This window comes from Rana temporaria, chromosome 4 (assembly GCF_905171775.1).
Source record: "Rana temporaria chromosome 4, aRanTem1.1, whole genome shotgun sequence".
Lineage (NCBI taxonomy): Eukaryota > Metazoa > Chordata > Amphibia > Anura > Ranidae > Rana > Rana temporaria.
In genome coordinates this window covers 47,441,490-47,469,148 of record NC_053492.1, presented here as the reverse complement: position 1 = coordinate 47,469,148, position 27,659 = coordinate 47,441,490, and the positions used below count along the sequence as shown (strand labels likewise).

The window sequence follows — 27,659 nt, the reverse complement described above, 5'->3', positions numbered from 1 at the left end:
CAGGGTCCAGTCACAAGTGCGAACTTTGCGACCCTGGTAGTTCCGCCACTGGTGAGGTGTTTTGTAGTACACAATAAGAGCTAACAGCAATGTAACTGATAATAGTCAACAGAGATAGAGAGCACAGGAAGTGATCAGCTTTTAAGAGGGATTAACAGGTATAGATTTAAACGTATCAAACATACTGTATAGAATAGGGAATATAACAATTAGCGCAAGAGATGACAAATAATCAATATGTAAAGAATATATATATATATATATATATATATATATATATATATATATATATATATATATATATATATATATATACACACACACACACACTGGGCCTGATTTACCAAGCCTTTACTCCATGACTCATGGAGTAAAAGCAGGAGTAGCAGCCGTTTGGCCATTTACTAAAGAAATACGCTGCTAGTGCAGTGTATTTCCCTAGTTACTAATGTGCTCCGTGCGCCCAGGAGAGGGTGCATTGTGCACCAGTACAGACCTGGCGCACGGCACATTAAACTATAAATTGCGGGGGTTTGGGCGGGAGTTTATTAGGGGGGGAGGTGGGGGGATGCAGGGGAAGTGAAGTGACATGTGTTTTGAAGTGTTTGGCGGGCCGAATTGAAAGGGAAAGTGTTTTTTGAAAACAGATCCCCGTACGCTTGCACAGTGCGCCTGAACCTCGGGAGGTTCATTTGCATACTGGGCATGCGCAGAGAGAAAAGTCAGGGATTCCCGTGCGCCTTGTCAGTACGCCGTGAAAATCTTGGTAAATGCCAAGCGGCGTACCCGTGAATGCGCTGCGTGACGCGGCGCACGGGAATCTCCGAGCTGTTTTCAGCCCTGAAGGGGAACTCGGCGCCAAATTTCAAACTTGAAATCGGCGCGGGTCCCCCTTCAGGGCTACATTAGGCTCTTAGGCTTGGTCCGGAACGTGAGGGGTTAAACACGCGCCGATTCGGCGCGGGGGTCCCCCCCAGATCCAAACCAAGCCCTCATCCCAAGCATGCAGTCTGGCCCGGACAGGAATGGGGGAGGGGACGAGCGAGCGGCCCCCCCCCTCCTGAGCCGTACCAGACCGCATGCCCTCAACATGGGGGAGTGTGTGCTGTGGGGGAGGGGGGCACTGCCCCCCCACCCCACAGCACTCTTGCCCCCATGTCGATAGGGACAAGAGCCTCTTCCCGACAACCCTTGCCATTGGTTGTCGGGGTATGCGGGCGGGGCTAATCGGAATCTGTGAGCTCCCTTTAATAAGGGGGCCCCCAGATGCCGGCCCCCCACCCTATGTGAATGAGTATGGGGTACATCGTACCTCTACCCATTCACATGGGGGAAATGTAAAGTAAAAAAAAAACACCACACAGAATAAAATATTTTATTAATCTGCTCCGGAGCCCCCCCTTTCTTCTTTAGCTCTCTTAGAAGGGGGGGTTTCTTCTCTCCCGATCTTCAGCCGGGACCCTGGGCTTCGGTGATTTCTGCCGGGGGAGGGCGCCATCCCTCGGTCCTCTCCGGAGCCTTCCGCCGGATGCCCCCACCCCATTTAAGCTCTTTTTCATTAGGGAGGGGCATCCGGACTTCGGGGTCTTCTGCCGGGGGATGGCGCCTATCCCCCGGTCTTTCCGGTGCCTTCCGCCAGGGTTCCGGTCTTCCTGGTCTTCTGCCGGGGGTGCGCCAACTCCCCGGTCTTTTCTCTTCTGTCTTCTCTGCTCCCTCTTCTGCCTGGCTCCCCCGCGGAGCCAGGGCTTTCTTCCGTCTTCTCTCTTCCTTCTTCTGCCTGTCTCCTCCGGGAGCACAGGGCTTGTCTCCGCTGTCTTCTCCCTTCTCTTCCATTCGATGTTGACACGACGAGGTTCCGCGCTGACATGCCGTGTCAGCGGCGGGCATGGACTTATATAGGGTAATGCCACCATGTGACCTCAACCCATGTGACATCACATTCCCATCATGCCCAGGGAATGTGATGTCACATGGGTTGAGGTCACATGGTGGCATTGCCCTATATAAGTCCATGCCCGCCGCTGACACGGCATGTCAGCGCGGAACCTCGTCGTGTCAACATCGAATGGAAGAGAAGGGAGAAGACAGCGGAGACAAGCCCTGTGCTCCCGGAGGAGACAGGCAGAAGAAGGAAGAGAGAAGAAAGAAGACGGAAGAAAGCCCTGGCTCCGCGGGGGAGCCAGGCAGAAGAGGGAGCAGAGAAGACAGAAGAGAAAAGACCGGGGAGTTGGCGCACCCCCGGCAGAAGACCAGGAAGACCGGAACCCTGGCGGAAGGCACCGGAAAGACCGGGGGATAGGCGCCATCCCCCGGCAGAAGACCCCGAAGTCCGGATGCCCCTCCCTAATGAAAAAGAGCTTAAATGGGGTGGGGGCATCCGGCGGAAGGCTCCGGAGAGGACCGAGGGATGGCGCCCTCCCCCGGCAGCAATCACCGAAGCCCAGGGTCCCGGCGGAAGATCGGGAGAGAAGAAACCCCCCCTTCTAAGAGAGCTAAAGAAGAAAGGGGGGGCTCCGGAGCAGATTAATAAAATATTTTATTCTGTGTGGTGTGTTTTTTTTACTTTACATTTCCCCCATGTGAATGGGTAGAGGTACGATGTACCCCATACTCATTCACATAGGGTGGGGGGCCGGAATCTGGGGACCCCTTTATTAAAGGGGTCTCTCAGATTCTGATAAGCTCTCCGCCCGCATACCCCGACAACCAACGGCCAGGGTTGTCGGGAAGAGGCTCTTGTCCCTATCGACATGGGGGCAAGAGTGCTTTGGGGTGGGGGGGCAGTGCCCCCCTCCCCCACAGCACACACTCCCCCATGTTGAGGGCATGTGGTCTGGTATGGCTCAGGAGGGAGGGGGGCGCTCGCTCGTCCCCACCCCCATTCCTGTCTGACCAGACTGCGTGCCTGGGATAAGGGCTTGGTTTGGATCTTGGGGGGGGGCACGCTATTTTTTTGGGCCCCGGTTTAACCCCTTATGTTCCAGACCAAGCCTAAGAGCCTGGTATGCACCTGGAGGGAACCCACCTTATTTTTTTTGGGGGGGGTCTGGAGTTCCCCTTCATGAACAGCGATCTGTCATTTACACATGTCAGTCCCATCCCCCCCCCCTACAGTTAGAACACACCCAGGGAACATATTTAACCCCTCCCTCGCACCTAGTGTTAACCCCTTCCCTGCCAGTGGCATTTTTTGAGTAAGCAATGCATTTTTTACAGCACTGATTGCTAGAAAAATGCCAATGGTTCCAAAAAAGTGTTCGATGTGTCCGCCATAATGTCGCAGTACCGATAAAAATCGCTGATCGCCCCAATAACTAGTTAAAACAACAAAAAAAAAAAAATTGTAGACGCTATACCTTTTGCAAAAACCAAACACTAAACGCTATTTGCGATTTTTTGGAACCAAAAAGATGTAGAATACGTATCGGCCTAAACTGAGGGGTTTTTTAGTTTTTTGAATATATATTTTTGGGGATATTTATTATAGCAAAAAGTAAAAATAATTTTTACATATGTGGGCGGGACTTATGCAAGTCCCGCCCACATATATAAACATCGTTCAAACCACACATGTGAGGTATTGACGCGTGCGTTAGAGCGAGAGCAATACTTTTACCACTAGACTTTCTTTGTAACTATAAACTGGTAACCTGGAAAAAAAAATAAAAGGTCGCCTATGGGGATATTCACGGAATTCATTTTGGCCCCATTGCAGGAGTGTTTCCAATAGTAAAGCGTGACATGTAAGGTATCTATTTACTCAGTGTAACATCATCTTTCACATTATCCCCAAAAATTGGGCTCACTTTTGTGTTTTGTTAATTTTTAACCACTTGAGCCCGGACCATATTTCTGGTCAATGACCGGGCAAGTTTTTGTGATTCGGCGCGGCGTCGCTTTAACTGACAATTGCGCAGTCGTGCGACGTGGCTCCCAAACAAAATTGGCAACCTTTTTTTTCACACAAATAGATTATTAAATGTGCGTGTTTACTTCTGTCTTTAACACCTCCCCTTCAGGCTGGAAAGCATCAGATCAGGGGAAACTAAAAAAAAAAGCTCTCATTCCATTGCAGCTTGGTTCCTACATGTGTGATGAACTGAGCATGCTCAAACACTTAGAAAAAAAATATCCTTTCTTTTTAAAAGGTGAAAAACACTCATTGGATGCTCATAGAGCGTGGTTTGGGTTAATTGCAGGTGTGCCCAATTACAAGCTCACCCAAACTAGAGACTGCAATTTGTTCATGTGATTTCAATTGCTTCATTACTAGCACTGTTATAAAAAGCTTGGATCGATCAGTCCTCAGCTGCCCTCAGAAGGGGCAGGCTGGCAGAAATGCTGTTGCTAAACACAAATGTGGTTTGTTGCATGGGTTTTGTTTTATTTTGCCAATGGTTTTGGTTTATTTTTAAATAATGTTCACTTTGATGTATTTGTCTATGTGGCCTTATTTTATGAAAAATGTGTAAAGCTATGGTTAATTAGTATTTTGAAATGTATTTTTGTTTGTTTGTCTTTTTTTGCTTTCCTTGTTTTGTTGACCAATAAAAATTACTTTAAAATTGTTAAGTTTGTCTTTTGTTACTTTTTCATGCTACATATGTTGACAGCTGCAGCTGAACTAGGTTTGGGCCTAACAAATTATGTGTGATTTTTGTCTAAGCTTCTTTCCTGGTGTGTAATCATGAAATGTTTGCCATGTTTATTCTCCCTGACTTTAAAGACAAAAACTGGTAAGTATTTTATTTATTCTGCAGTGGTCCTCAGCCCTCAAGTACCCCCGACAGGACATGTTTTGGGGATTTCTCTTATCAAGAATTGCTGTCCAGACTATTTTAAAGCACATGTGCAAGATGAAGGAAAACCTGCAAACATGGCCTGTGGGGGGGGGGGGGGGGTTTGCTATTGGTGGACAGGCTTGACGTGCTGATTTACAGCACTGTGCTTAAATCTAGCGCAAGGCAATCCTATTCAAATTGTGGGTGTTTGAGGGAAGCCAAGTGAGTGTTAGAACCCCTGCTTTGTGTTTTTTTATTTTTGTGTTGAGCTTTGTGTCCCTTTTCTTAAAATTGGCTTCACTTCCTGTCACACAGCTGAACAGGAAGTGAGGTTAAAACCCTACCAGTGTCATTTCTTGGGGACACCGGTCAATCTAACTAGTGTCCCCATTAAGCAAATTGCACTCCAGCACTGCTGTGTACACCCCAAATCATGGGTCTTCAAACTACGGCCCTCCAGTTGTTCAGGAACTACAATTCCCATCATGCCTAGTCATGTCTGTGAATGTCAGTGCATTACAAGGCCTCATGGGATGTGTAGTTCTACAACAGCTGGAGGGCCGTAGTTTGAGGATCCCTGCCCCAAATGATTATTTAGTTTGGGGTTTAGTAAAGGCAAAGCCACTCTGCAGTACAAGCATAGTTGCTGAAAATCTGAGAGGAAGCACTGATGGTTTTAACATCCAATCCTGTAGAAGCAAAGTTGTTTTGTTTTCTTCCTTGCTTTGCACTTGTAGGAGTGGATTTGCCTTTAGTAAATGGACCCCAAAGTCCAAGATCCCTAATAATTTGGGGTGTACACAGCAAAATGCTAGAGTGCAATTTACATAATGGGAAACTATTTAGATTGATCTCTGTGTCCACAAGAAAATATATTAGTAAGGTTTTACCCTCACTTCCTGTTTGGCTATGTGACAGGAAGTGAATGAATTAGAAAGGGTGAAGACACCTCACAAATGTTGTCACTATCAGGGGTGCAGACATCCCCCAAAAAATGAGCAGATAATACTTATTTGCAAATTAATAATTTTTTAGTTAACATTGGGTGGGGTGCTCTAACACACACATTCCTACATATTAGCAACGCTCTATCCTGGCCTATTGGCATGGTTATATTTTCTTAGGGCTCTCAATAAAACTCTATGAAATTTGTGCTTAAACTAGAACCAGGGGCGGACTGACAACTCATGGGGCCCCCGGGCAATAGAAGATTATGGGGCCCCTCTGGCTTACAGATGACCACCACGCCAGGAGGTAGTGCAGAGGCGGGCAGCTAAAATCTTGGGATATTCACATTAAAAGCATGTCATTTTCGGACATATCAGGGACAGATCTAAAAAAAAAACAGATTTTTACATACTGTCCCTGGTTTTACTGAGCCTGGCAACCCGGATGGGGCCCCCTAGTGGCATGGGGCCCTCGGGCAGTGCCCAAGTGACTCAATGGTCAGTCCACCCCTGACAAGAACTATAATCAACAAGTTTTATTTTCTTTCATTTTGGATAGAGTGAGGGAGGGTTATAGGCCCTGTCAGTTTATTTTGTATTATCTGTGTCCAATTGGGGAGATTTGCCTTCACTTCCTGCCCCATAGCCAAACAGGAAGTGAGAGAAAAACTATGCAAATTAACCACTTCCCGCCCAGCCTATGGCCGATTTACGTCCGGGAAGTGGTTACACAATCCTGACAGGACGTCCTGCAGGATTTCATGCCGCACGCGCCTGTGGGGGCACGCAGCGCGGCGATCGGTGATGCGGGGTGTCAGTCTGACACCCTGCATCTCCGATCTCGGTAAAGAGTCTCTCACGGAGACGGAGACTCTTTACCACGTGATCAGCCGTGTCCAATCACGGCTGATCACGATGTAAACAGGAAGAGCCATCGATGGCTCTTCCTCACTCGCGTCTTACAGACGCCAGTATAGGAGAGCCGATCGGCGGCTCTCCTGACAGGGGGCGTTCGCGCTGATTGTTTATCAGCGCAGCCCCCCCTCGGATCACCACACTGGACCACCAGGGATGCCCACCCTGGACCACCAGGGTGTGCAAAAACAAAAAAAATATAGAACAAAAAAACAAAAAGCATTAAAAAATAAGAAAAAAGATGCCAATCAGTGCCCACAAATGGGCACTGACTGGGAAAATCAGTGCCACCCCACAGTGCCCATCCATGCACAGTGCCCACCTATCAGTGCCCACCTGTGCCACCCATAAGTATCCATCAGTGCCACCCATAAGTGCCGCCCATAAGTATCCATCAGTGCCACCCATAAGTGCCGCCCATCTGTGCCGCCCATGAGTGCCCATCAGTGCCGCCTATGAGTGCCCATCAGTGCCGCATAGCAGCGCCGCCAATCAATGCCACCTCATCTGTGCCGTCAGTACTACCTCATCGATGTCCATCAGTGCCATCTCATCGGGGCCCATCAGTGCCGCCATATCAGTGCCCGTAATTGAAAGAGAAAAACTTATTTACAAAAAAATTAACCTAAAAAAAGAAAAAGGTTTTTTTGTTTCAAAATTTGCAGTCTTTTTTTAGTTGTTGCGCAAAAAAAAAAACGCAGAGGTGATCAAATAACAACAAAAGAAAGCTCTATTTGTGGGGAAAAAAGGACGCCAATTTTGTTTGGGTACAGTGTTGTATGACCGCGCAATTGCCATTCAAAGTGCGACAGTGTTGAAAGCTGAAAATTGGCTTGGGCGGGAAGGTGCGTAAGTGCCTGGTATGGAAGTGGTTAAGGGAATCCAGTGCCCCCCCAGAACTAGTGTGTGGGTCCCCTGAAAATTACTGGGCGGGGTTATACAAAAACAGGGTGTGACCTTGACAGGAAGGGGTTGGTCATTTTTCTATTAGGAGGTGCAGATATGTAGTCAGGCCTAGGGCAGAACCAAACCTTAATATACTACTGCATATTAGGGCTTATTTAGACCGGATCCGATTTACAGCGTGTTTTTATATTGTGGGAGGAAACCCACGCAGGCACAGGGAGAACATGCAAACTCCATGCAGATGCTGTCACGGGCGGGATTCGAACCAACGACTCTTTTGCTGCTAGGTCAAAGTGCTATACACTACACCACTGTGGTGAACGAACATGATTGCAGCTGAAAGCATGAGATCTTTTTTTTTTTTTTTCAATACCATGCTTTCCAGCCTTATTGACCCCGCCTCTCTCCATAAAGAGGACCTGTCACACACTAGTCCTATTACAAGGGATGTTTACATTCCTTGTAATAGGAAGAAAACTGATCATTTTTTTTTTATTTTTTTATTTCAGTGTAAAACATTATAAAACTAAATAAAAATAAATAAGAAAACCCCAAAAAAAAAATTTAAAGCGCCCCGTCGCGACGAGCTCGCGCACAGAAGCAAACGCATACGCGAGTAGCGCCCGCATATGAAAACAGTATTCAAACCACACAAGTGAGGTATCGCCGCGATCGTTAGAGTGAGAGCAATAATTCTAGCCCTAGACCTACTCTGCAACTCAAAAAATGCAACCTGTAGAATTTTTTAAACGTCGCCTATCGAGTTTTTTAAAGGGTAAAAGTTTGACGCCATGCCACGAGCGGGCGCAATTTTTAAGCGTGACATGTTGGGTATCATTTTACTCGGCGTAACATTATCTTTCACAATATAGAAAAAAATTGGGCAAAATGTATTGTTGTCCTATTTTTTAATTCAAAAAAGTGATTTTTATCCAAAAAAAGTGCGCTTGTAAGACCGCTGCGCAAATACGGTGTGACAAAAAGTATTGCAATGACTGCCATTTTATTCCCTAGGATGTCTGCTAAAAAAAAATATATAATGTTTGGGGGTTCTGATTAATTTTCTAGCCAAAAAATTGTGATTTTCACATGAAGGAGAGAAGTGCCAGAATTAACCCGGTGGGCAAGTGGTTAAAGTACTCATGGCTATAAAGAATAGAGGCATTGCTCATTAAAAAAAAAAAAAAAAAAAGGGGGTCCCTCCAAATTAAATTACCAGGCCCTTCAGGTCTGGAATGGATATTAAGGGGAACCCCGCCGTAAAAACCCCCAAAAAAAAAGACGTGCGGTTCCCGGCAAATATCCATTCCAGACCCTTCAGGTCTGGTGTGGATTTTAAGGGGAACTCCACCCCAAATTGAAAAAAAAAATGGCGTGGAGTCCCCCTAAAAATCCACACCAGACCCTTATCCGAGCACGTTGACCTGGCCGGCCGCAGAAAAGAGGGGGGGACAGAGTGCGGCCCCCCCCCTCTCCTGAACCGCACCAGGCCACATGCCCTCAACATGGGGAGGATGTCCCCATGTTGATGGGGACAAGGGTCTCATCCCCACAACCCTTGCCCGGTGGTTGTGGGGGTATGCGGGCGGGAGGTTTATCAGAATCTGGAAGACCCCTTTAACAAAGGGGACCCCCAGATCCTGACCCCCCCCCTGTGTGAAATGGTAATGGGGTACATTGTACCTCTACCATTTCACCCCAAAAAAAATGTCAAAGTGATAAAAATGACAGTAGCCGGTTTTTGACAAATCTTTTAATAAAGTCTTCTTTTCTTCTTTCCTTCGGGGTTCTTCCGCTGCTTCATTCTTCTCGTCCACATCTTGCCCGACGTCTTCTTCTATCTTCTCCGTCCGTCCTTCCGCCTTCTGGTCCCGCATCTTGCCCGTTGTCTTGTCCTGTCGCCTCCTCGTCCGCATCTTGGGTCTTCTGCGGTCTTCTTCTCGGTCCGCCGCCTTCTCGTCCCCTGCGTTTGAATTGTAATTGGCCGCCGTTTTCCCGCTCCTGGGACCCGCCCCCCTCTGACGCCACAAGTAAACTCCTTAGAAGGTCATGTGCGTCAGAGGGGGGCGGGGTCACATGAGTGTGACACGGCGGGAACTTCTTCTCCGGGCGGCGCGATTGAAATTGAATTCCCCCGCTGTGTGACGCTCTGCGACCCCGCCCCCCTCTGACGCACATGACCTTCTAAGGAGTTTACTTGTGGCGTCAGAGGGGGGCGGGTCCCAGGAGCGGGAACACGGCGGCCAATTACAATTCAAACGCAGGGGACGAGAAGGCGGCGGACCGAGAAGAAGACCGCAGAAGACCCAAGATGCGGACGAGGAGGCGACAGGACAAGACAACGGGCAAGATGCGGGACCAGAAGGCGGAAGGACGGACGGAGAAGATAGAAGAAGACGTCGGGCAAGATGTGGACGAGAAGAATGAAGCAGCGGAAGAACCCCGAAGGAAAGAAGAAAAGAAGACTTTATTAAAAGATTTGTCAAAAACCGGCTACTGTCATTTTTATCACTTTGACATTTTTTTTGGGGTGAAATGGTAGAGGTACAATGTACCCCATTACCATTTCACACAGGGGGGGGGTCAGGATCTGGGGGTCCCCTTTGTTAAAGGGGTCTTCCAGATTCTGATAAACCTCCCGCCCGCATACCCCCACAACCACCGGGCAAGGGTTGTGGGGATGAGACCCTTGTCCCCATCAACATGGGGACATCCTCCCCATGTTGAGGGCATGTGGCCTGGTGCGGTTCAGGAGAGGGGGGGGGCCGCACTCTGTCCCCCCCTCTTTTCTGCGGCCGGCCAGGTCAACGTGCTCGGATAAGGGTCTGGTGTGGATTTTTAGGGGGACTCCACGCCATTTTTTTTTTCAATTTGGGGTGGAGTTCCCCTTAAAATCCACACCAGACCTGAAGGGTCTGGAATGGATATTTGCCGGGAACCGCACGTCTTTTTTTTTTTTTGTTTTTACGGCGGGGTTCCCCTTAATATCCATTCCAGACCTGAAGGGCCTGGTAATTTAATTTGGGGGAACCCCTACACATTTTTTTGTTTGTTTTATGAATGAATCCCTTTAGAATTGTCAGAGCCGACAATTCATTATAGCCGCGTGTGAATTTTTAAATGACTTTTTTCCTTCTGAATGTCACTTTGTGCAGGGGGAGTTCTAAGTGCGGGAAAAATGCGCTATTTCACATGCTGACATTACACCCCCCCTAGGTACGAAATTTAAAGGAATATTTCACTTTTATTGTTTCACTTTAAGAATTATTAATTTCACTGCTCCCGAAAAAACGGCCGTTTTAAAAAATAAAAAAATCATTGATACATGTTCCCTGGGGCAGGACTGAGGTCCCCAAACACTTTTTAGGACAAAACTTGCAGATTAGCCTTTAAAATGAACACTTTTGATTTCTCCCATAGACTTCTATAGGGAGTTCGGCGCGGCTTTACATATTAGTTTCAATGCGCCGGCTGCTACGCTGGTTCATGCGCCTGATTAAGCCTCCACCCGGAGTACTAATTAATGCATGAACCAGCGCAGCGCACATAGCTTAGTAAATCAGGCCCACTGTATTTGCTGGCGTATAAGACTACCTTTTACACTTAAAAAAAATGGCCAAAAAGCAGGGGTCGTCTTATACGCCGGGTCAGCTGCTCGGATGCCTGCTGGATGTGCAGTAATAATGTATGTAGCTTCGGCTACATACAGTATATACTGCTTAGCCAATCCCGGTGAGCGATGTATTCAAATGAATACAGAGCCTGCTCGGATTGGAGTAACAACCTCTGCCAATCCGAGCAGAAATTGCTAACCGACCAACCACTGTGTAAGTAATTTCAGAACACTTCAACAAAATAAATTATATAAATCAGTGTAGCGCAGCAAAAACAATACAAAATATTTATATATTATAAATTTAAATCTAAAAAACAATAAATAAATGTGTAAAGTCCTCTATGAATATATTGAAGGATTAATTACGGAGGAACTTAGAAGAATTAAATTCAGAGACATTTAAACATTTATTTATGTATTGTCTTTTGGATTAAAATTCACAATATATAAATATTTTGGATTTTTTTTTGCTGCGCTACACTGATTTATATAATTTATACTGTATATAATGAAACACTGTTATTTTTTTTATTTTTTTTAATCCAAATCCAATTAAAGCCAGACTAGCTAAAAAATTGTCTTGTGCAGTGGGGCTGGGCCCGCACTGCAGAGGTTAATAGCTTTTTTGAAAAAAAAAAAGATACCCGCGCCTACGTAAACAACCAAAAAATATTAATAATGGTGATATGAGCAGCCACTGTTTATACTATCCAACCGGATTGGAAAATATAATTATGGTTGTAAACCCTCTCTGACCACCTGCACCTACAGGTAAGCCTAGATTAAGGTTAAGGTTAAGGAGATATTTGCAGAAAGGATTGCACCGATGTCTACGGCCCGCATGGCGCAGGCACACTGAGCGCGCCGGTTTTATCAATGGAATAATTCCGGAACCGTGCGCATGCGCAGGGATCGTGCTGGTCCCACGTGCACGCGAGACGTCATCGCCGCTCCGGCCAATCACAGCGCCGGAGCGGCAATACACGGAAGGGACTCGTAGGCAACATGGTGGCGGAGGGGAATGAGAAGCAGTTTGGGGGCTTCGATTTTAGGTAAGTCATCCATAATGAGCTAGTATGCTATGCAAAAAACATTTTGCTCCTCTTGCAAAACGCTCTCAAACCAAGGTTTTACTGTAGTGAATACTGGTTATAATGGTGATAACAATGTTTCAATTAAGTTCTTCATAAGTGACAACTAAAAGTGACATAGTACAAACAAAAAGTCTTTGTGCAATATTGGGTGCTTCATGCCTTGTTCACAGAGTATCTCCTGTGTATCCACCATGTCCAGTGATGTGTTCACTCCGCACTCACCAGATGTTGGAGACTCCTATACTGTATAGCAAGGAAACTCAACTTGTAGGTCTTTCTGGGGGACCTATTCCACTCTCTCTGACATCCTCTGGTGACTCTCACAGCTCCGGACTTCTTCCTGTTGCGATCCGAAAGGTTCTTCCAAAACATTATTGCAGGTAAAAAAATAAATGGAGAGACAGTCTCTCACAGTATAAAATCCTTTTGCGTTTATTTGTATAAAATTGACAGCAGTTTCAATATAAAAAGCAATAAGAAGCTCCACTATATAGCTGAAAAACAGCCCTCTGTATGTATCGAGAAACGGACGCTACCTACTTCCTTGCATGCGTTCCACTCTCTGGGTCGGATGTAACATGTTTCGTCATCAATAGACAACGTTATCAAAAGCAGCCATTATTATATATTTTTTATCTGCATAGTAAAGTTTTGGAAGAGCCTTTGGGATCGCAACAGAAAGGAGTCTTGACCTGTGGGAGTCACCAGAGGACATCATGGAGAGTGTGATAGGTCCCCCAAAAAGACCTACAAGCCCAATTGTTTCCTATACAGTAAGGGAGTCCCCAACATCTGGTGAGTGTGAAGTGAACACATCACTACACGTGGTGGATACACCCAAGGAACAAGGATTGAAGCACCCAATATTGCACAAAGAGACTTTTGTTTGCACTTATGAATAACTTTATTGAAACATTGTATGTTATCACCATTATAGTGGCATTTACAGTTTTCACTAGAGTAATTTTTGTATAACTAATACGTTTATGGTTAAGCAAGTGCTGCCTGAAATCTACTTGTAATAGCTTTGTTTGGCCAAGGGAGAGGAGATAGAGTGTCACCTATCTGATCCTCCACTCCTCTGTCAGATGGTGCTCTCCCACAATACAGCACTGGACTGTACCTCATTGTCATCATGATCAATGCATGACTATGGACCCTACTTTGATCTTAAAGGGGAGCTTCACCCAAAAAATAAATTGTTAACATTACATTCAGGCGAGTTGTCATAATGACAATCGGCTGTTTTTTTTTATTTTATCCCCGTACATACCGTATTTTCACCGCCGCCGCTGGGCTGGGCGTTCCTAATTGATTGACAGGCTTCCGACCGTTGCATACTGCGCGTCATGAGTTGCCGACTTCTTTCGGCAACTCGTGACGCACTGTATGCGACGGTCGGAAGCCTCTCAATCAATTAGGAATGCTCAGTCCCGCAGAAGACATACCCGGAAGCGGCAGTGAAAATACGGTATATACGGGGATAAAATAAAAAAAAACAGCCGATTGTCATTATGACAACTCGGCTGAATGTAATGTTAAAAATTTTTTTTTGGGTGAACCCCCGCTTTAATGACGTCAGGACCCTAGCCCACAGTAGCAAACCTCACAAAAAAAAAATCAGGAAACAGTTCTCTTATCTCTATAAAAAGTGGCCTTGCATGTCCAGAGGGATTCTGAGATACTGCTAAGTGTGCTTAATTCCCCCAAAAAATGTCACTACTTACCTGGATAAGGTGGATTGTGAGTTTGTCCTCCTGGTGTTGTTGTACAGATAATAGCTCTAGGAGAAACAGATTTGATCTTGCAGGAGGTTCCTATACAGGAAAAAACATTGTCAAATTACAAAAACATGTATAATAGGTCAGGCTTTGTGTATTTGTACAGCCTGGAAGACTGAATTCATCCCTTTCCAAGTGCATTTTCATGTGTGTTATTACCAATCATGCAATATCATGCATTACCATTGTCATCTAGAAGCCCTATGATGCATGGTAAGGCGTTAAAAAAAGGACAACAAATATCAGCACATTACCCAGCCAATAGACAATCTTTTGCTCATGTTAACCTTATCCAGTAGTCAACTGACAACCAGTGATCTGGTCCTTCTCTCCCCTCCAGTGGATTGTGGGTGGACACTCCTACATCATTGGGTATGATGTAGGCTCATTGGGCCTCAAATGGCCTGGTCAGGAAGTGGGTAAATCCTTCTGGGGCTGAAGTGGTTATTGTCCTTGGAATTCTTTTTGTGCAGTGTAGATCAGTGATGGATGGATTGGGCTGAGTGCGACCCTTTGCTTGCTTTTATCTGGCACTATTTCTTCTACTGATACAAGGCACTATTTCTCCCACTGACACCAACAATTAGGCAACTATTCCACCCAGTGACACCAATGATGAGGCACCTTTTCCTCCCACCAACACCAACAATGGGATACTATTCTTCAAATTAACACCAATGATGCTGGCTGACGTGTTTCGAAGCTATGTCTTTCATCAGGGCCCTGATGAAGAAGGACATACCTTCGAAACGCTTCATTCAGCAGGGACCATGGTGAGGTCCCCCCTATGGTGAGGTCTCCCCTGAGCTCGAGCTATTGGCTGGCCTGGGAGAGTGTAGCCACGAGGAGTGGCCAGATGAGAGCTTTTACTACCCAACTTTGTGAGTGGCTATTTTATATACTTTACATAAAAATGTTTATGAATAATGCAGTAGGCCAGTGCTCCCTCAATTTGTATCTATTTCTACTGAACACAGGTACCTGAGGCATTGTTTACTCCTACTGACAATGGGGCATTTTCTAACACTGCCCACAGACTTGCCCCCTAAAATCTAAAACAGGGTATACCTATTTAGTTTTTCTTTTTGTTCAACCAGGGAGTTATGCCCTGTAAACACGATCGGTTCGTCTCATGAAAACGGACCGATGGACCGTTTTCATCGGACGAACCGATCGTGTGTGGGACCCATCAGTTTTTTCCCCATAAAATAGAACCTGTTTTAAATTTTTCTTATGGTTAAAAAACCGATAGAAAAAAAACGATCGTCTGTGGAGAAATCCATCGGTCAAAAATCCATGCATGCTCAGAATCAAGTCAAAGCATGCTCGAAAGCATTGAACTTCATTTCTCTCAGCACGTCGTCCTGTTTTACGTCACCGCGTTTGGACACGATCAGATTTTTAACCGATGGTGTGTAGGCAAGACTAATGAAAGTCAGCTTCATCGGATATCCGATGAAAAAATCCATCGTGTGTACAGGGCATAAAAGGAAAAAAAAAAAAACGACAGATCTCTGCATCAACACAAGCAATGTAGATGCAGGGATTTCTCCGGCTGAGGTGGGACTCTGCCCCGTCAGAATACACTGATCAGTGCTGCAGCCATTGGCTCAAAGAGCTGATTGAATGCTGGTTTTCCGGCATGACTGTTCCACAGAAGCTGGTCATTAGACAGGTGGACCAAAAATCAGCTGATTCCTGTTGAACTGGCTGAATTTCAATGCATGTACACCCTCTTTAAAGTGGAAGTAAACCCTCCTATTGTTTTCAGCCAAGGAAGCTGCCATGTTGGCCTCTGTTTAATCTGCAACTGCCACGATGCTGCACATGTGATCAGTTATAAAACCAGCCATTGGATGGTTTGACAGTTTGGTTGAGAGCACAAGCAAATGTGACATCTAGCATATCCAGCATGCCGGGAATGTTAACTGTTTTTTTAAACTATCAAATAGATGGGTTTACTTCCGCTTTAAGGGCCTTTTTACACTGGTGCGATGCCAGACATCGCATGTGATTCGCACTGCATTTCTGTGCAAATCAAATGCGATGTCTGTGCGATGGAAATTCAGCCATATTTATCTGCTGCTTCTTCACTGTCCAATCAGCAGTCCGGGGGTGTGTTCTTGGTTAGGCTGTGCTGCTGCAGGGGAGCAGTTGACTGTACTGTCTGGCAAGAATGTGTATTTCAACAGTATATTCAGCAGCTTGCTAGAGTCCACCTTTAGCTTACTGGTGAAAAAAGTGATATTTCCATACCTGCTGCAATGACTTTGGTTGGATACTGAAAGAAATCCCCAATGATGGTGATATCTGTCCCACCACCTCTACCGCCGGACTCTGGACTCACCGACAAGATCTCTAAGGAGGAAAGAGTAAAATCAGAGTCCGTTTTATATGTGGATATAAAATACATTATAGCAAAAATCCACACACAAGACCAAGTAGAGATAATGAGGTAGGTGACAGAAGGGAATCGGTATGAGTCGTCTTGATTGACAAGCAGAGCCAATGGTTGATCGTACCATAAGTAGCTGACACATGGTGGTTCCAGGTGGATGCTGCCTGCCTGCCCCTGCCACTATTTTCCAAATTAGAGATTAAAGAAATGTTTGTCACTAAACAATATGAGCAGTGAGGATTCGAGGAAGCAGGTACAAGAAAAATGAAAGTCAAGTAATTCCAGATCTGTCCTGACCTAGAAGTTGCACTGGCCAAAAAGCATCAAGAGGCAACTTGGGCCACTAGGTGGCACTAAAACCACACAAACTCTATTTGCAGAGCTGTTTCCACCAACAGTATCTCCAGTTTTGGATAAAGTAGTGAATTGTTAGAACCCCGGTTGGATTTTTTTATTGGTATCTGTGACCCATTTAAAAGATTTTTCCTCACTTCCCTCCTGCCCCAGAAAAAAATGTCTCCTTAAAAAGGACATACTGACAATAAAAACCTTTTCTAGGATGGAAAAGGACCTGGGGGTCCTAGTAGATGATAGGCTCAGCAATGGCATGCCAAGCTGCTGCTAACAAAGCAAACAGAATATTGGCATGCATTAAAAAGGGGATTAACTCCAGAGATAAAATAATAATTCTTCCGCTCTACAAGACTCTGGTCCGGCCGCACCTAGAGTATGCTGTCCAGTTCTGGGCACCAGTCCTCAGGAAGGATATACTGGAAATGGAGAGAGTACTAAAATAGGCAACAAAGCTAATAAAGGGTCTGAAGGATATTAGTTATGAGGAAAGGTTGCGAGCACTGAACTTATTCTCTCTGGAAGAAGAGACACCTGAGAGGGGATATGATTTCAATTTACAAATTTACAAATGCCGTATCGGTGACCCCACAATAGGGATAAAACTTTTTCGACGAAAAGAGGTTTAACCATAAACTATGTAGAGGGTTCTTTACTGTAAGACCAGCAAGGATGTGGAATTCCCTTCCACAGGTGGTGGCCTCAGTGAGGAGCATTGATGGTTTCAGGAAACTATTAGATAAGCACCTGAACGACCACATCATACAGGGATATACAACGTAATACTGACATATAATCACACACATAGGTTGGACTTGATAGACTTTTTTCAACCTCACCTACTATGCAACTATGTAGTATTAGGGGAAAGCTAGAACCTCTGTTGGGTATTTAATAACAATCTGTATCCCTTTTGGAGGGATTTCACCTCACTTCCTGCTACACTGATAACATGGTCATCAGAACAGGAAGTGAGGTAAAATCTCCCCAATGGAAAACTAACGGAAAAAAAACAATGTTTTGGCTGCAGATACACTAATCTAATTCTAAAGTGGGAATTTGTCTTCTGGTGTCCAGCTTAGGTCAATTCTTTCTACAATCTAGGTTTCTAAGTTTCCAGCCATTTCAGGTAAACTATACAGAACGTAAAGTTGAACTCTGACCTTTAAACGTGCCCAACTGTTCAGGTTCCTGTCCTATAATAAAATGTATTATTCTCATGTCCCTGCAAATGCTGTGAGCTTCTCACTGTATACACTATAGGCTCCTGCAGGCCCAATACATCACTTCCTGCCCAACCTGGTTGTCAGTGCCCACACACATATAATTGATATTCAACTCTATCAATCACTGAAACCCAACCTCACAGGTGGGCATTATCCACTGTGTTCTGCTTACCTGGTCAATGCCACTGGAAGGACAAGGGAGTTCTCTGCTCACCTGTCACTTCCTACACAGCCCACCCATCAAGGCACTGTCAGTTATCACAACTACTTCCAAGACACAGCCCACTGCTTCCATCAAGGCTGAGGGCCCTAATGAATAGTACTACAGTGCCCTAGCCACCCTAGCCAAAGACTGCAACCTGCCTGCCTTAGGAATTCATCTAGACCTGTAAGAAAAGGGTTAGAACTTTTGACAATGTATTACTATTGGTGTATGTGTCTTCCTGTCCCAGTGATGCTTGCACTTTACATGAGACAGGAAACTAGGGAAAATGTCCCCAGTGGGGTCAGTGTGCCACTATGGCTATTTTAGAGATTTTGTTTGCATAAATATATGGAATGATGACTATGTATTGTTTTTATAAGCTAGGCCTCCCCTATTTAGAGGCTAATAAACTTGTTGGTCTAGTTCACGCTATAGTAAGTGAGGTTGGCAAGAAGTGTGTGTGTGTGTGTGTGTGTGGGGGGGGGGGGGGCAACCATGGATTTGGGCATAGCCATGTGCTGAACAAAGTAGGCAGAAGAAGTTTTGCAGCCCTCAAGAAGCAAGACGCCATTTGAAAGAGTTTCTGGAAGATAACTCCATCATAAAAGACTGAAAATAGGAACTTTTAGGTAGATTCACAGAGAGCGCCGCAACTTTAAGGCGGCGTATCGTATTTACACTACACCGCCTTAAGTCAGAGAGGCAAGTACTGTGGGCCAGATTCACAAAGGAGATACGACGGAGTATCTCAGATACTCCGTCGTATCTCTCAGAGTATCTATGCGACTGATTCATAGAATCAGTTACGCATAAATATCCCTAAGATCCGACAGGTGTAATTGTTTTACACTGTCGGATCTTAGGATGCAGTACCGCGGCCGCCGCTGGGGGGAGTTTGCGTCGTAAACCAGCGTCGGGTATGCAAATTAGGAGTTACGGCAATCCACCATGGATTTTCGCGTTCGCTACGTCGCCGCTAGTCTAGTTTCCGGTCGCAAAGTTAGTCGTCGTTTTTGGTGCCTTAACTTTACACAGCAAACGTATTGCTGTATAAAGTATGGCCGTCGTTCCCGCGTCTAAATTTAAAAATCAACGTCGTTTGCGTAAGACGTCCGGGAATACGAAAGTATGCTACGTGCATCGCCGTTCGAAAAAATTACTTCACTGCGCGCAAAGCACGACGGGAATTTAAAAACGGAGCATGTCCAGCCCTATTCTTGGACGACTTACGCAAACGACGTAAAATTTTCAAATTTCGACGCGGGAACGACGGCCATACTTAACATTGACTAGTCCAGCTATTTGATGGAATAACTTTACGCCTGAAAACGCCTTACGTAAATGGCGTATCTTTACTGTGATGGACGCACGTACGTTCGTGAATAGGCGTATCTAGTCATTTACATATTCTATGCCGAACTCAACGGAAGCACCACCTAGCGGCCAGCCTAAATATTGCACCCTAAGATACGACGGCGCAGGCTGTCGTATCTTAGCTAGGTTTAAGTGTATCTCAGTTTGAGAATACACTTAAACTTAGGACGGCGCAGATTCCGAGTTAGGTCGGCGTATCTACTGATACGCTGGCCTAACTCTCTCTGAATCTAGCTATTTACCTAGGGATGACACTAAGAACAACCTAAGTTAAGTAACTTTGTAGTGTATCCCTCTTGCATACATTATCCATGCTAATTTGCTGGGAAGGAGAGATAGCTTGTGCATGTGTATATTGTATGCATATTTTGTGATACTTTGTATGCCATGAATTGTTTTTCGTTCAATCGTATTTGCAGCATTTTTTTGTTTAGTAAAGCATTAATACACCACAAAGGTTTTTTTATTTTTATGTTTCCTTGCTTTTACTGCAAAGTAACCCTAAAAGACAAAGCAAAACAGTCAGAGACAGAAATAAAAACTTGACAAAACCTAAAAAATGGCTGCTGTAAACCCAACCATACACTATTCAATCATTTTTGTCCAACGTGCAAGCTGTAGCTTTTAAATCGTAGCCTATGGAGATTTTTAAGTGTCAAAGTTTGGCGTCATTCCATGAGTGTGCGCAATTTTAAAGCATGACGTGTTAGGTATTTATTTACTCGGTGTAACATCATCTTTCACATTATACAAAAAAAGCAGGCTAACTTTACTGTTTTGTTTGTGTTTTAATTCATGAAAATGCTGCGCAAATACCGTGTGACATAAAAAGTTGCAACAACCGCCATTTTATTCCCTATTGTCTCTGCTAAGAAAACATATATAATGTTTGGGGATTCTGAGCAATTTTCAAGCAAAAAAAAAATGATATTTACATGTAGGCGAGAAATGACGGAATTCGCTTGGTATGGAAGCAGTAAAACAATTTTTTTTATGCCTGGAGTTCAGCTTTCAATTAAATTGTATAAATGATACCATATATCTGTGATAGATTTGCAGACGGCACTGTACCTGAGTGTGTTTGATAGAGGAAGAGTTCCTGTTTAGCACTGATGTGCCAGGAGTCTTTGTTCACTATGGACCTGTTCAGAGGAAAATAGACAGGAGAAGGTCACTTTTTTATTTTTTACAAAGTGCCAACATATTTTGTACAACTGTACAGTACAACATATAGTAACATAAATGGATTATTAACAACACACAAGGTACATACTGAATATATATATACAGAAAAATCAATCACCTCCTCACCTCCTCAGAAGACTTTCAGCTACTGCTCTCCTTCACTCAGAAAGCCTCAGGATGCAGAAAATCAGTGGTAATCCTCTGGATTACTTATAGAGGCCTTAATTGCCTCATTCTGAACAGCTGAAGTTTTCCAACGCCCTTAGACCTTTTCTGGCTACTTTTGCAGCAGACGCCTAATAACAATTGGTGTATTGTCTAAACAAGGCAGAAATGTATGTCCCGTCTGTGACAACACCCACAGATTTACCTGACTTCCTGTCACAATATATATATATATATATATATATATATATATATATATATATATATATATATATATATATATATATGTGTGTGTGTGTGTTTTGTGATTTTCCTCTAATATAATGGGAACATGGATACTATAGTTGGTGGGCAAATGTCAGTCAGTTGTCAGTTAGATACTCCCGTTGTTACAAGAATTCTGTAACCAAGTTCAGCAATTCTGCAACAAAGGTCAACGATAGTTTGACTTTTGACATATATGACCTATGGCATGCGTGATACAACAATGCCATGTAGAGGTTGAGTTGGGAAATGTTCACCAATACAAACATTGTAGTGTGAAAGGATACGCCCATGTGGGGTTGTCTACCCAAACTTTCCAAATAGGAGGTCATCAGCATAAGCTGACAGGAGGGCTCCATAATGAGATAAACGTGAATTAGATTCTGGCGCACATAGTCCAGCCAGCTATAAATGCCTAATATACCAATAATTGGGTTAAAGAACAATCCATTAATGTCTTTTATCCGTGATTGAGGGGATATAATAAAGGAAGGCACAGGACCACCTGCGGCTGCTATTCTCAGAGTTGTGATCGCCTATGTGTTTGATTATTAGAAATTAGCTTACTCAACTTTTTTGCGCTACATTTTCCATTTACCACATTCATATCTTTGCATCACTCTCCTCCTGGCCATTCACAAAACACACAGCTCATTTTTTACATAGCCAGGAGGAGAGCGAGGGGAAGACATGACTTCACTACCGGGTTCTATGAGAACTGCAGAGCTTATATCCATCATGGTGGCAGAGAAGTACAGCAGGAGAAGTAAACCATCAGACGGACATTAGAAGAAGCCTGTAGAAAGACAACATACCTTCCTTTATTGAATACAGAAAAAGTCAAATTCTGGGATCCTATAAGAGACAAAATATATTGGTTAGCGCAAGCTTAAAAAAAAACTGAAAGCAACAAAATTAAAAAACAGATCACCAAGGACTAATGCACATTCTCTATTGCCTCGTACACACGATCAGTTTTTCCGTCAGAAAAACGGCTGCAATTTGTCTTGCGTACACACGGTCACTCAAATCTTGGCTGAAATTCCGAACGTCAAGAACGCGGTGACGTACGTCACGTACAACGAGCCGAGATCAATGAAGTTCAATAGGCAGTTCGGCTCTTCTGCTTGATTCTGAGCATGCACGTTTTTTTTGCGCGTCGTAATTGTATACAGACAAACGCGATTCGCGATAGGAAATTTTCCCTTTCATGAAAATTGAGTTCCTGCTCTCAATCTTTTCTTGGCAGGAAAACTGATAGGAAAAGTATGATGGAGCATACACATGTTCTGAATTCCTGACAAAAACCTCATATCACACTTTTCCTGTCAGGAAAACTGATCGTGTGTACGAGGCATTAGAAAAAGTATCGGGACACCTGCCGTTACACGTACATGAACTTTAATGGAATCCCAGTCTTAGTCCGTAGGGTTCGATTTTGAGTTGGCCCACCATTTGCAGCTATCACAGCTTCAACTCTTCTAGGAAGGCTGTATAAAAGGTTTAGGAGTGTGTCTATGGGAATGTTTTACTATTCTTCCAGAACAGCATTTGTGAGGTCAGGCACTGATGTGGATGAGAAGGCCTGCAGTCTCTGCTTTAGTTCATCCCAACGGTGTTCTATTGGGTTGAGGTCAGGACTGTGCAGGCAGTCAAGTTCCATGTTGGAACAGGAAGGGGCCATCCCCAAACTGTTCCCACAAAGTTGGGAACATGAAATTGTCCAAAATGTCTTGGTATGCTGACACCTTAAGAGTTCCCTTCACTGGAACTAAGGGGCCAAGTCCAACCCCCTGAAAAACAACACCACACCATAATGCCCCCTCCACCAAATGATGTGGACCAATGCACAGAGCAAGGTCCATAAAGACGTGGTTGAGCGAGTTTGGGGTGGAGGAACTTGACTCTCCTGACCTCAACCCAATAGAATACCTTTGGGACGAATTAGAGCGGAGACTGCGTGCCAAGCCTTCAGTGCCTGACCTCACAAATGTGCTTCTGGAAGAATGGTCAAACTTTCCCATAGACACATTCCTAAACCTTGTGGAAAGCCTTCCCAGAAGAGCTGAAGCTGTTATAGTTACAAAGGGTGGGCCAACTCAATATTGAACCCTAAAGACTTAGACTGGGATGCCATTAAAGTTCATGCGTGTGTAATGGTATGTGTCCCAATACTTTTGACAATATAGTGTATGTGTGTGTATATGTTTTGCCTTTCATTTCTATTGTAAACTGAATGGGTTGTTTTACAAGGCGAAGGTTCACATTTACTTAAATTTGCCATTAATGTTAAAAAGAAACAAGAAGGCTGTGTACACACGATCGGAAATTCCGAAAAGAAAAGTCCAATGTGAGCTTTTGGCCGGGAATTCCGACCGTGTGTAGGCTTTTTCTGTCGGAATTTCCGCCAAGAAAAATTTGAGAGCCGGTTCTCAAATTTTCCAACAAGAAAAAAGTTATTTTGCGTCTGTATGCAATTCCGACGCACCAAAAACCATGCATGCTCGGAATCAAGTCGACGCATGCTCGGAAGCATTGAACTTTTTCTCGGCTCGTTGTAGTGTTGTACGTCACCGCGTTCTTGACGGTCGGAATTTGGTGTGACCGTGTGTATGCAAGACAAGTTTGAGCCAAGATTCCATTGGAAAAAAATCCACTGTTTTCTTGTCGGGTGTACGACACAAAACATATATCTGCTCACCAATATAATTCCCTTCCGTCCTGCATTGCAAGGTTCCATTCCCGCGTTCTACATGTATGGGGTATCTAGAAAAGACAAAAATACTGCAGTGTTACAGAGTATATCCAGAGATTACACATGCTTTGTGTAGTATGAAGTTAGTATGAAGTAAAGACATTTCAATATTTTATTTATGTTCATATAAACTTGAAAGAGAACAAATTGGTGTAAATATCTTAACAATTTGTCTTATTTTTTAAGCACCTTTTGTAATTATAAAGTATATGTACATGGGGGCAGAGCATATGTGTTTATTACATGTGCAGTCTGCGCTTCTTGATCCACCGTGCTACACAACGGTTGTACATTACTGCTCCATCTCACAATGTAAGCCTATGAGTGTAGCTATTGAAAGAGTGTACTGGGCAACTGAGAGCTCCCTCTAGTGACTGATCTATATATTTCTGTTTTAAAACTGAACTCCGGGTAGACATAAAAGATACAAAGAAAGGCAGCTCTGTAATCACTGACACATTGAGGGCCGGTTCACACCAGGATTGCAAGGGAACCCGGCACACATTCCCATGTGTTCCTGTGCAGTGGCATTTTATGTGATAGACCAACACAAAGTGGCACATAATTGTGAAGTGGAAGGAAAATGATAAATGGTTTGAAAAGTGTGGGGTACATTTGTATTCAGCCCCCCGGAGTCAATACTTTGTAGAACCCCCTTTCTCTGCGATTACAGCTGCAAGTCTTTTTGGGGATGTCTCTACCAGCTTTGTACATCTAGAGACGGACATTTATGCCCATTCTTCTTTACAAAATAGCTCAAGTTCTGTCAGATTGGATGGAGAACGTCTGTGAACAGCAATTTTCAAGTCTTGCCACAGATTTTCAATTGGATTTAGGTCTGGACTGTGACTGGCCCATTCTAACACATGAATATGCTTTGATCTAAACCAGGGGTCTCCATACTTTTAAAGCTAAGGGCCAGTTTACAGTCTTTCCGACGTGAGGGGGGCTGGATTCTGACCAGTTGGGGTAGAAAATGCCCCAGGGCCGAGCATCAGTGAGAATAAACGTGGCCCCAGTGTTGGTGGGCAGTAGGAGGAGGAATAGTGCTCCATCATTGCTATTAGTCTAAAAAATATTGCCCCATTGTTAGTGCTATTGGGAGGAATAGTGCCTCACAGTGCCGGCCCAAGACATTGTGCTGCCTGGTACCAAGAATGAAATGCTGCCCCCCCCAAAAAAAAATTACGCCCACCAAAATGCCCCCACATCCATTATTTTATATCATGATAACTAAAGTGAACCTATCATGGCTCTATACATGTATGTAGGAGTATAAAAAGGACCTGTTATGGCTCTATTCATGCAATTAACCTCACAGTGGAGCGAAGAACGGAACGGGAGGAGCGATCAGGCGGCAATTAGCCTAACAGTGGAGTGAAGAGTGGAGCTGGCGGAATGGGATGGCGTGCAGGCAGGAAATTTGCTGCCCCCCTGAAAGTGCTGCCTGGTACAATGGTACCATCGGGTCCCATGGTAGGGCCCGCCCTGGTGCCTCATATCACTGGGAGACATACTGCCCCAAGGGCCAGATGAAGGCTAGCAAAGGGCCACATAAGGCCCTTGGGCCGCAGTTTGGAGACCCCTGATCTAAACCATTCCATTGTAGCTCTGGCTGTATGTTTAGGGTCGTTGTCCTGCTGGAAGGTGAACCTCTGCCCCAGTCTCAAGGCTTTTGCAGACTCTAACAGGTTTTCTTCTAATGCCGCATACACACAACCGTTTTTCGCGATGTAAAAAATGTTTTTTTTTTTTAATGGCATTAAAAGATTGTGTCTGGGCTCCAGAGCATTTTTCACGACGTTAAAAATGGCCATTAAAAATTGAGAACATGCTCTAAATTTCCACGTCGTTTTTAACGTTGTTGTTTTTAACGTCGTAAAAAAGCGTTGTGTGTAGGCTTTAACGACGTGAAAAAAACGTGCATGCTCAGAAGCAAGTTATGAGACGGAAGTGCTCGTTCTGGTAAAACTAGCATTTGTAATGGAGATAGCACATTCGTCACGCTGTAACAGACTGAAAAGCACGAAGACTGAAAAGCGCGAATCGTCTCTCACCAAACTTTTACTAACACGAAATCAGCAAAAGCAGCCCAAAGGGTGGCGCCATCTAAATGGAACTTCCCCTTTATAGTGCCGTTGTACGTCACCACGCTTTGCTAGAGCATTTTTTTTTCACGATCGTGTGTAGCAAGGCCGGCTTAACAATAATCGGGTTGAAAAAAACATTGTTTTTTTTCTAGACCATTAAAAACGGTCGTGCGTACGCGGCATAAGATTGTCCTGTATTTGTCTCCATCCATCTTCCCATCAACTCTGACCAGCTTCCCTGTCTCTGCTGAAGAAAAGCATTCCCACAACATGATGCTGCCACCACCACGTTTCACGGTGGGGATGGTGTGTTCAGGGTGATGTGTAATGTTAGTTTTCTGCCACACATAGCATTTTGCTTTTGGGCCAAAAAGTGTTTGTAGTGTCCCCCACATGGCTTCTCACAAACTGCAAACAGGACTTCCTATGGTTTTCTTTCACCAATGTCTTTCTTCGTGTCACTCTTCTATAAAGATCAGATTTGTGGAGTTCATGACTAATAGTTGTCCTGTGGACCAGTGGTCATCAGCCCTGTCCTCAGGGCCCACTAACAGGCCAGGTTTTATGTATTACCTTGGCAAGATACAGACTAGAATACTGCAATCACTGAGCAGCAAATGATATCACCTGTAATGTATTTCAGTTATCTTGCTATGTTATCTTAATGATCACTGCTGTGGACAGATTCTCCCACCTGAGCTGTGGATCTCTGCAGCTCCTTGCGTTATCCTGGGCATCTTGGCTTCTTCTCTGATGAATGATCTCCTTGCCCGGCCCGGTCAGTTTAGGTGGGCGGCCATGTCTTGGTTGGTTTGCTCTTGTGCCATACTCTTTCTATTTTCAGATGATGGATTGAACAGAGCCATGTGAGATGTTCAAAGCTTGGAATATTTTTTTATAACTTAACCCTGCTTTAACTTTAAGGTTCGCGAACAAACCTCTGAGGGCTTCACAGAACAGCTGTAGTTAAACTGAGAGTAAAACACAGGTGGACTCTAGGTGACTTCTAAAGACAATTGGTTCCCTTAGATAAGGGATCTCCAAACTGCGGCCCGAGGGCCAGATGTGGCCCTTTGCTAACAGTTATCTGGCCCTTGGGGCACTATTCCTCCCACTGACACGAACAATGGAGCAATATTTCTCACCGATACTGATGATGAGATATAATTCCTCTTACTATTAGGGGCATTACTCCTTCTATTTACCACCAACTCTGAGGCCATATTTATTCTCACTGATGCTGGGCCCCTGATATTTTCTGCTCCCGCTGGCAACAATTTGGCCCTCCTAAATAAACTGGCCCTTTCTTTAAAAAGTTTGGCGACCCCTGCCTTAGATTTTAGTTAGGGGCATCAGAGTAAAGGGGGCTGAATACAAATGTTCACCCACACTTTTCAGATTTTTTTTGATTTTTTTAATTTTGAAAAAAACATTTTATCATTTTCCTTTCACTTTACAATTATGTGCCACTTTGTGTTGGTCTGTCACATAAAAGTCCATATGCAGCACTAGAAACAAATACAAATGTAGTCCATGTATGTTAACCACTTGAGACCCGCGCTATAGACGTCCACAGCGCGGCTCTCAGGTGCCGGGTGAACGTCCT

General features: G+C 44.5%; 1 protein-coding gene across 1 annotated transcript in view; it reads right to left on the bottom strand.

Annotated features, from left to right (window-relative positions):
- LOC120935612 (fibrocystin-like) overlaps nt 1–27,659 on the bottom strand; it is a 78,540-nt gene that overhangs the window by 15,452 nt on the left and 35,429 nt on the right. The window contains exons 8-12 of the mRNA XM_040347661.1: nt 23,910–23,974; nt 22,024–22,063; nt 20,666–20,736; nt 16,297–16,398; nt 13,987–14,076 (exon numbers count right to left, since the gene is read on the bottom strand). Of these exons, the coding sequence (XP_040203595.1) occupies nt 13,987–14,076; nt 16,297–16,398; nt 20,666–20,736; nt 22,024–22,063; nt 23,910–23,974 (368 nt within the window). The remainder of the gene's footprint in view (nt 1–13,986; nt 14,077–16,296; nt 16,399–20,665; nt 20,737–22,023; nt 22,064–23,909; nt 23,975–27,659) is intronic.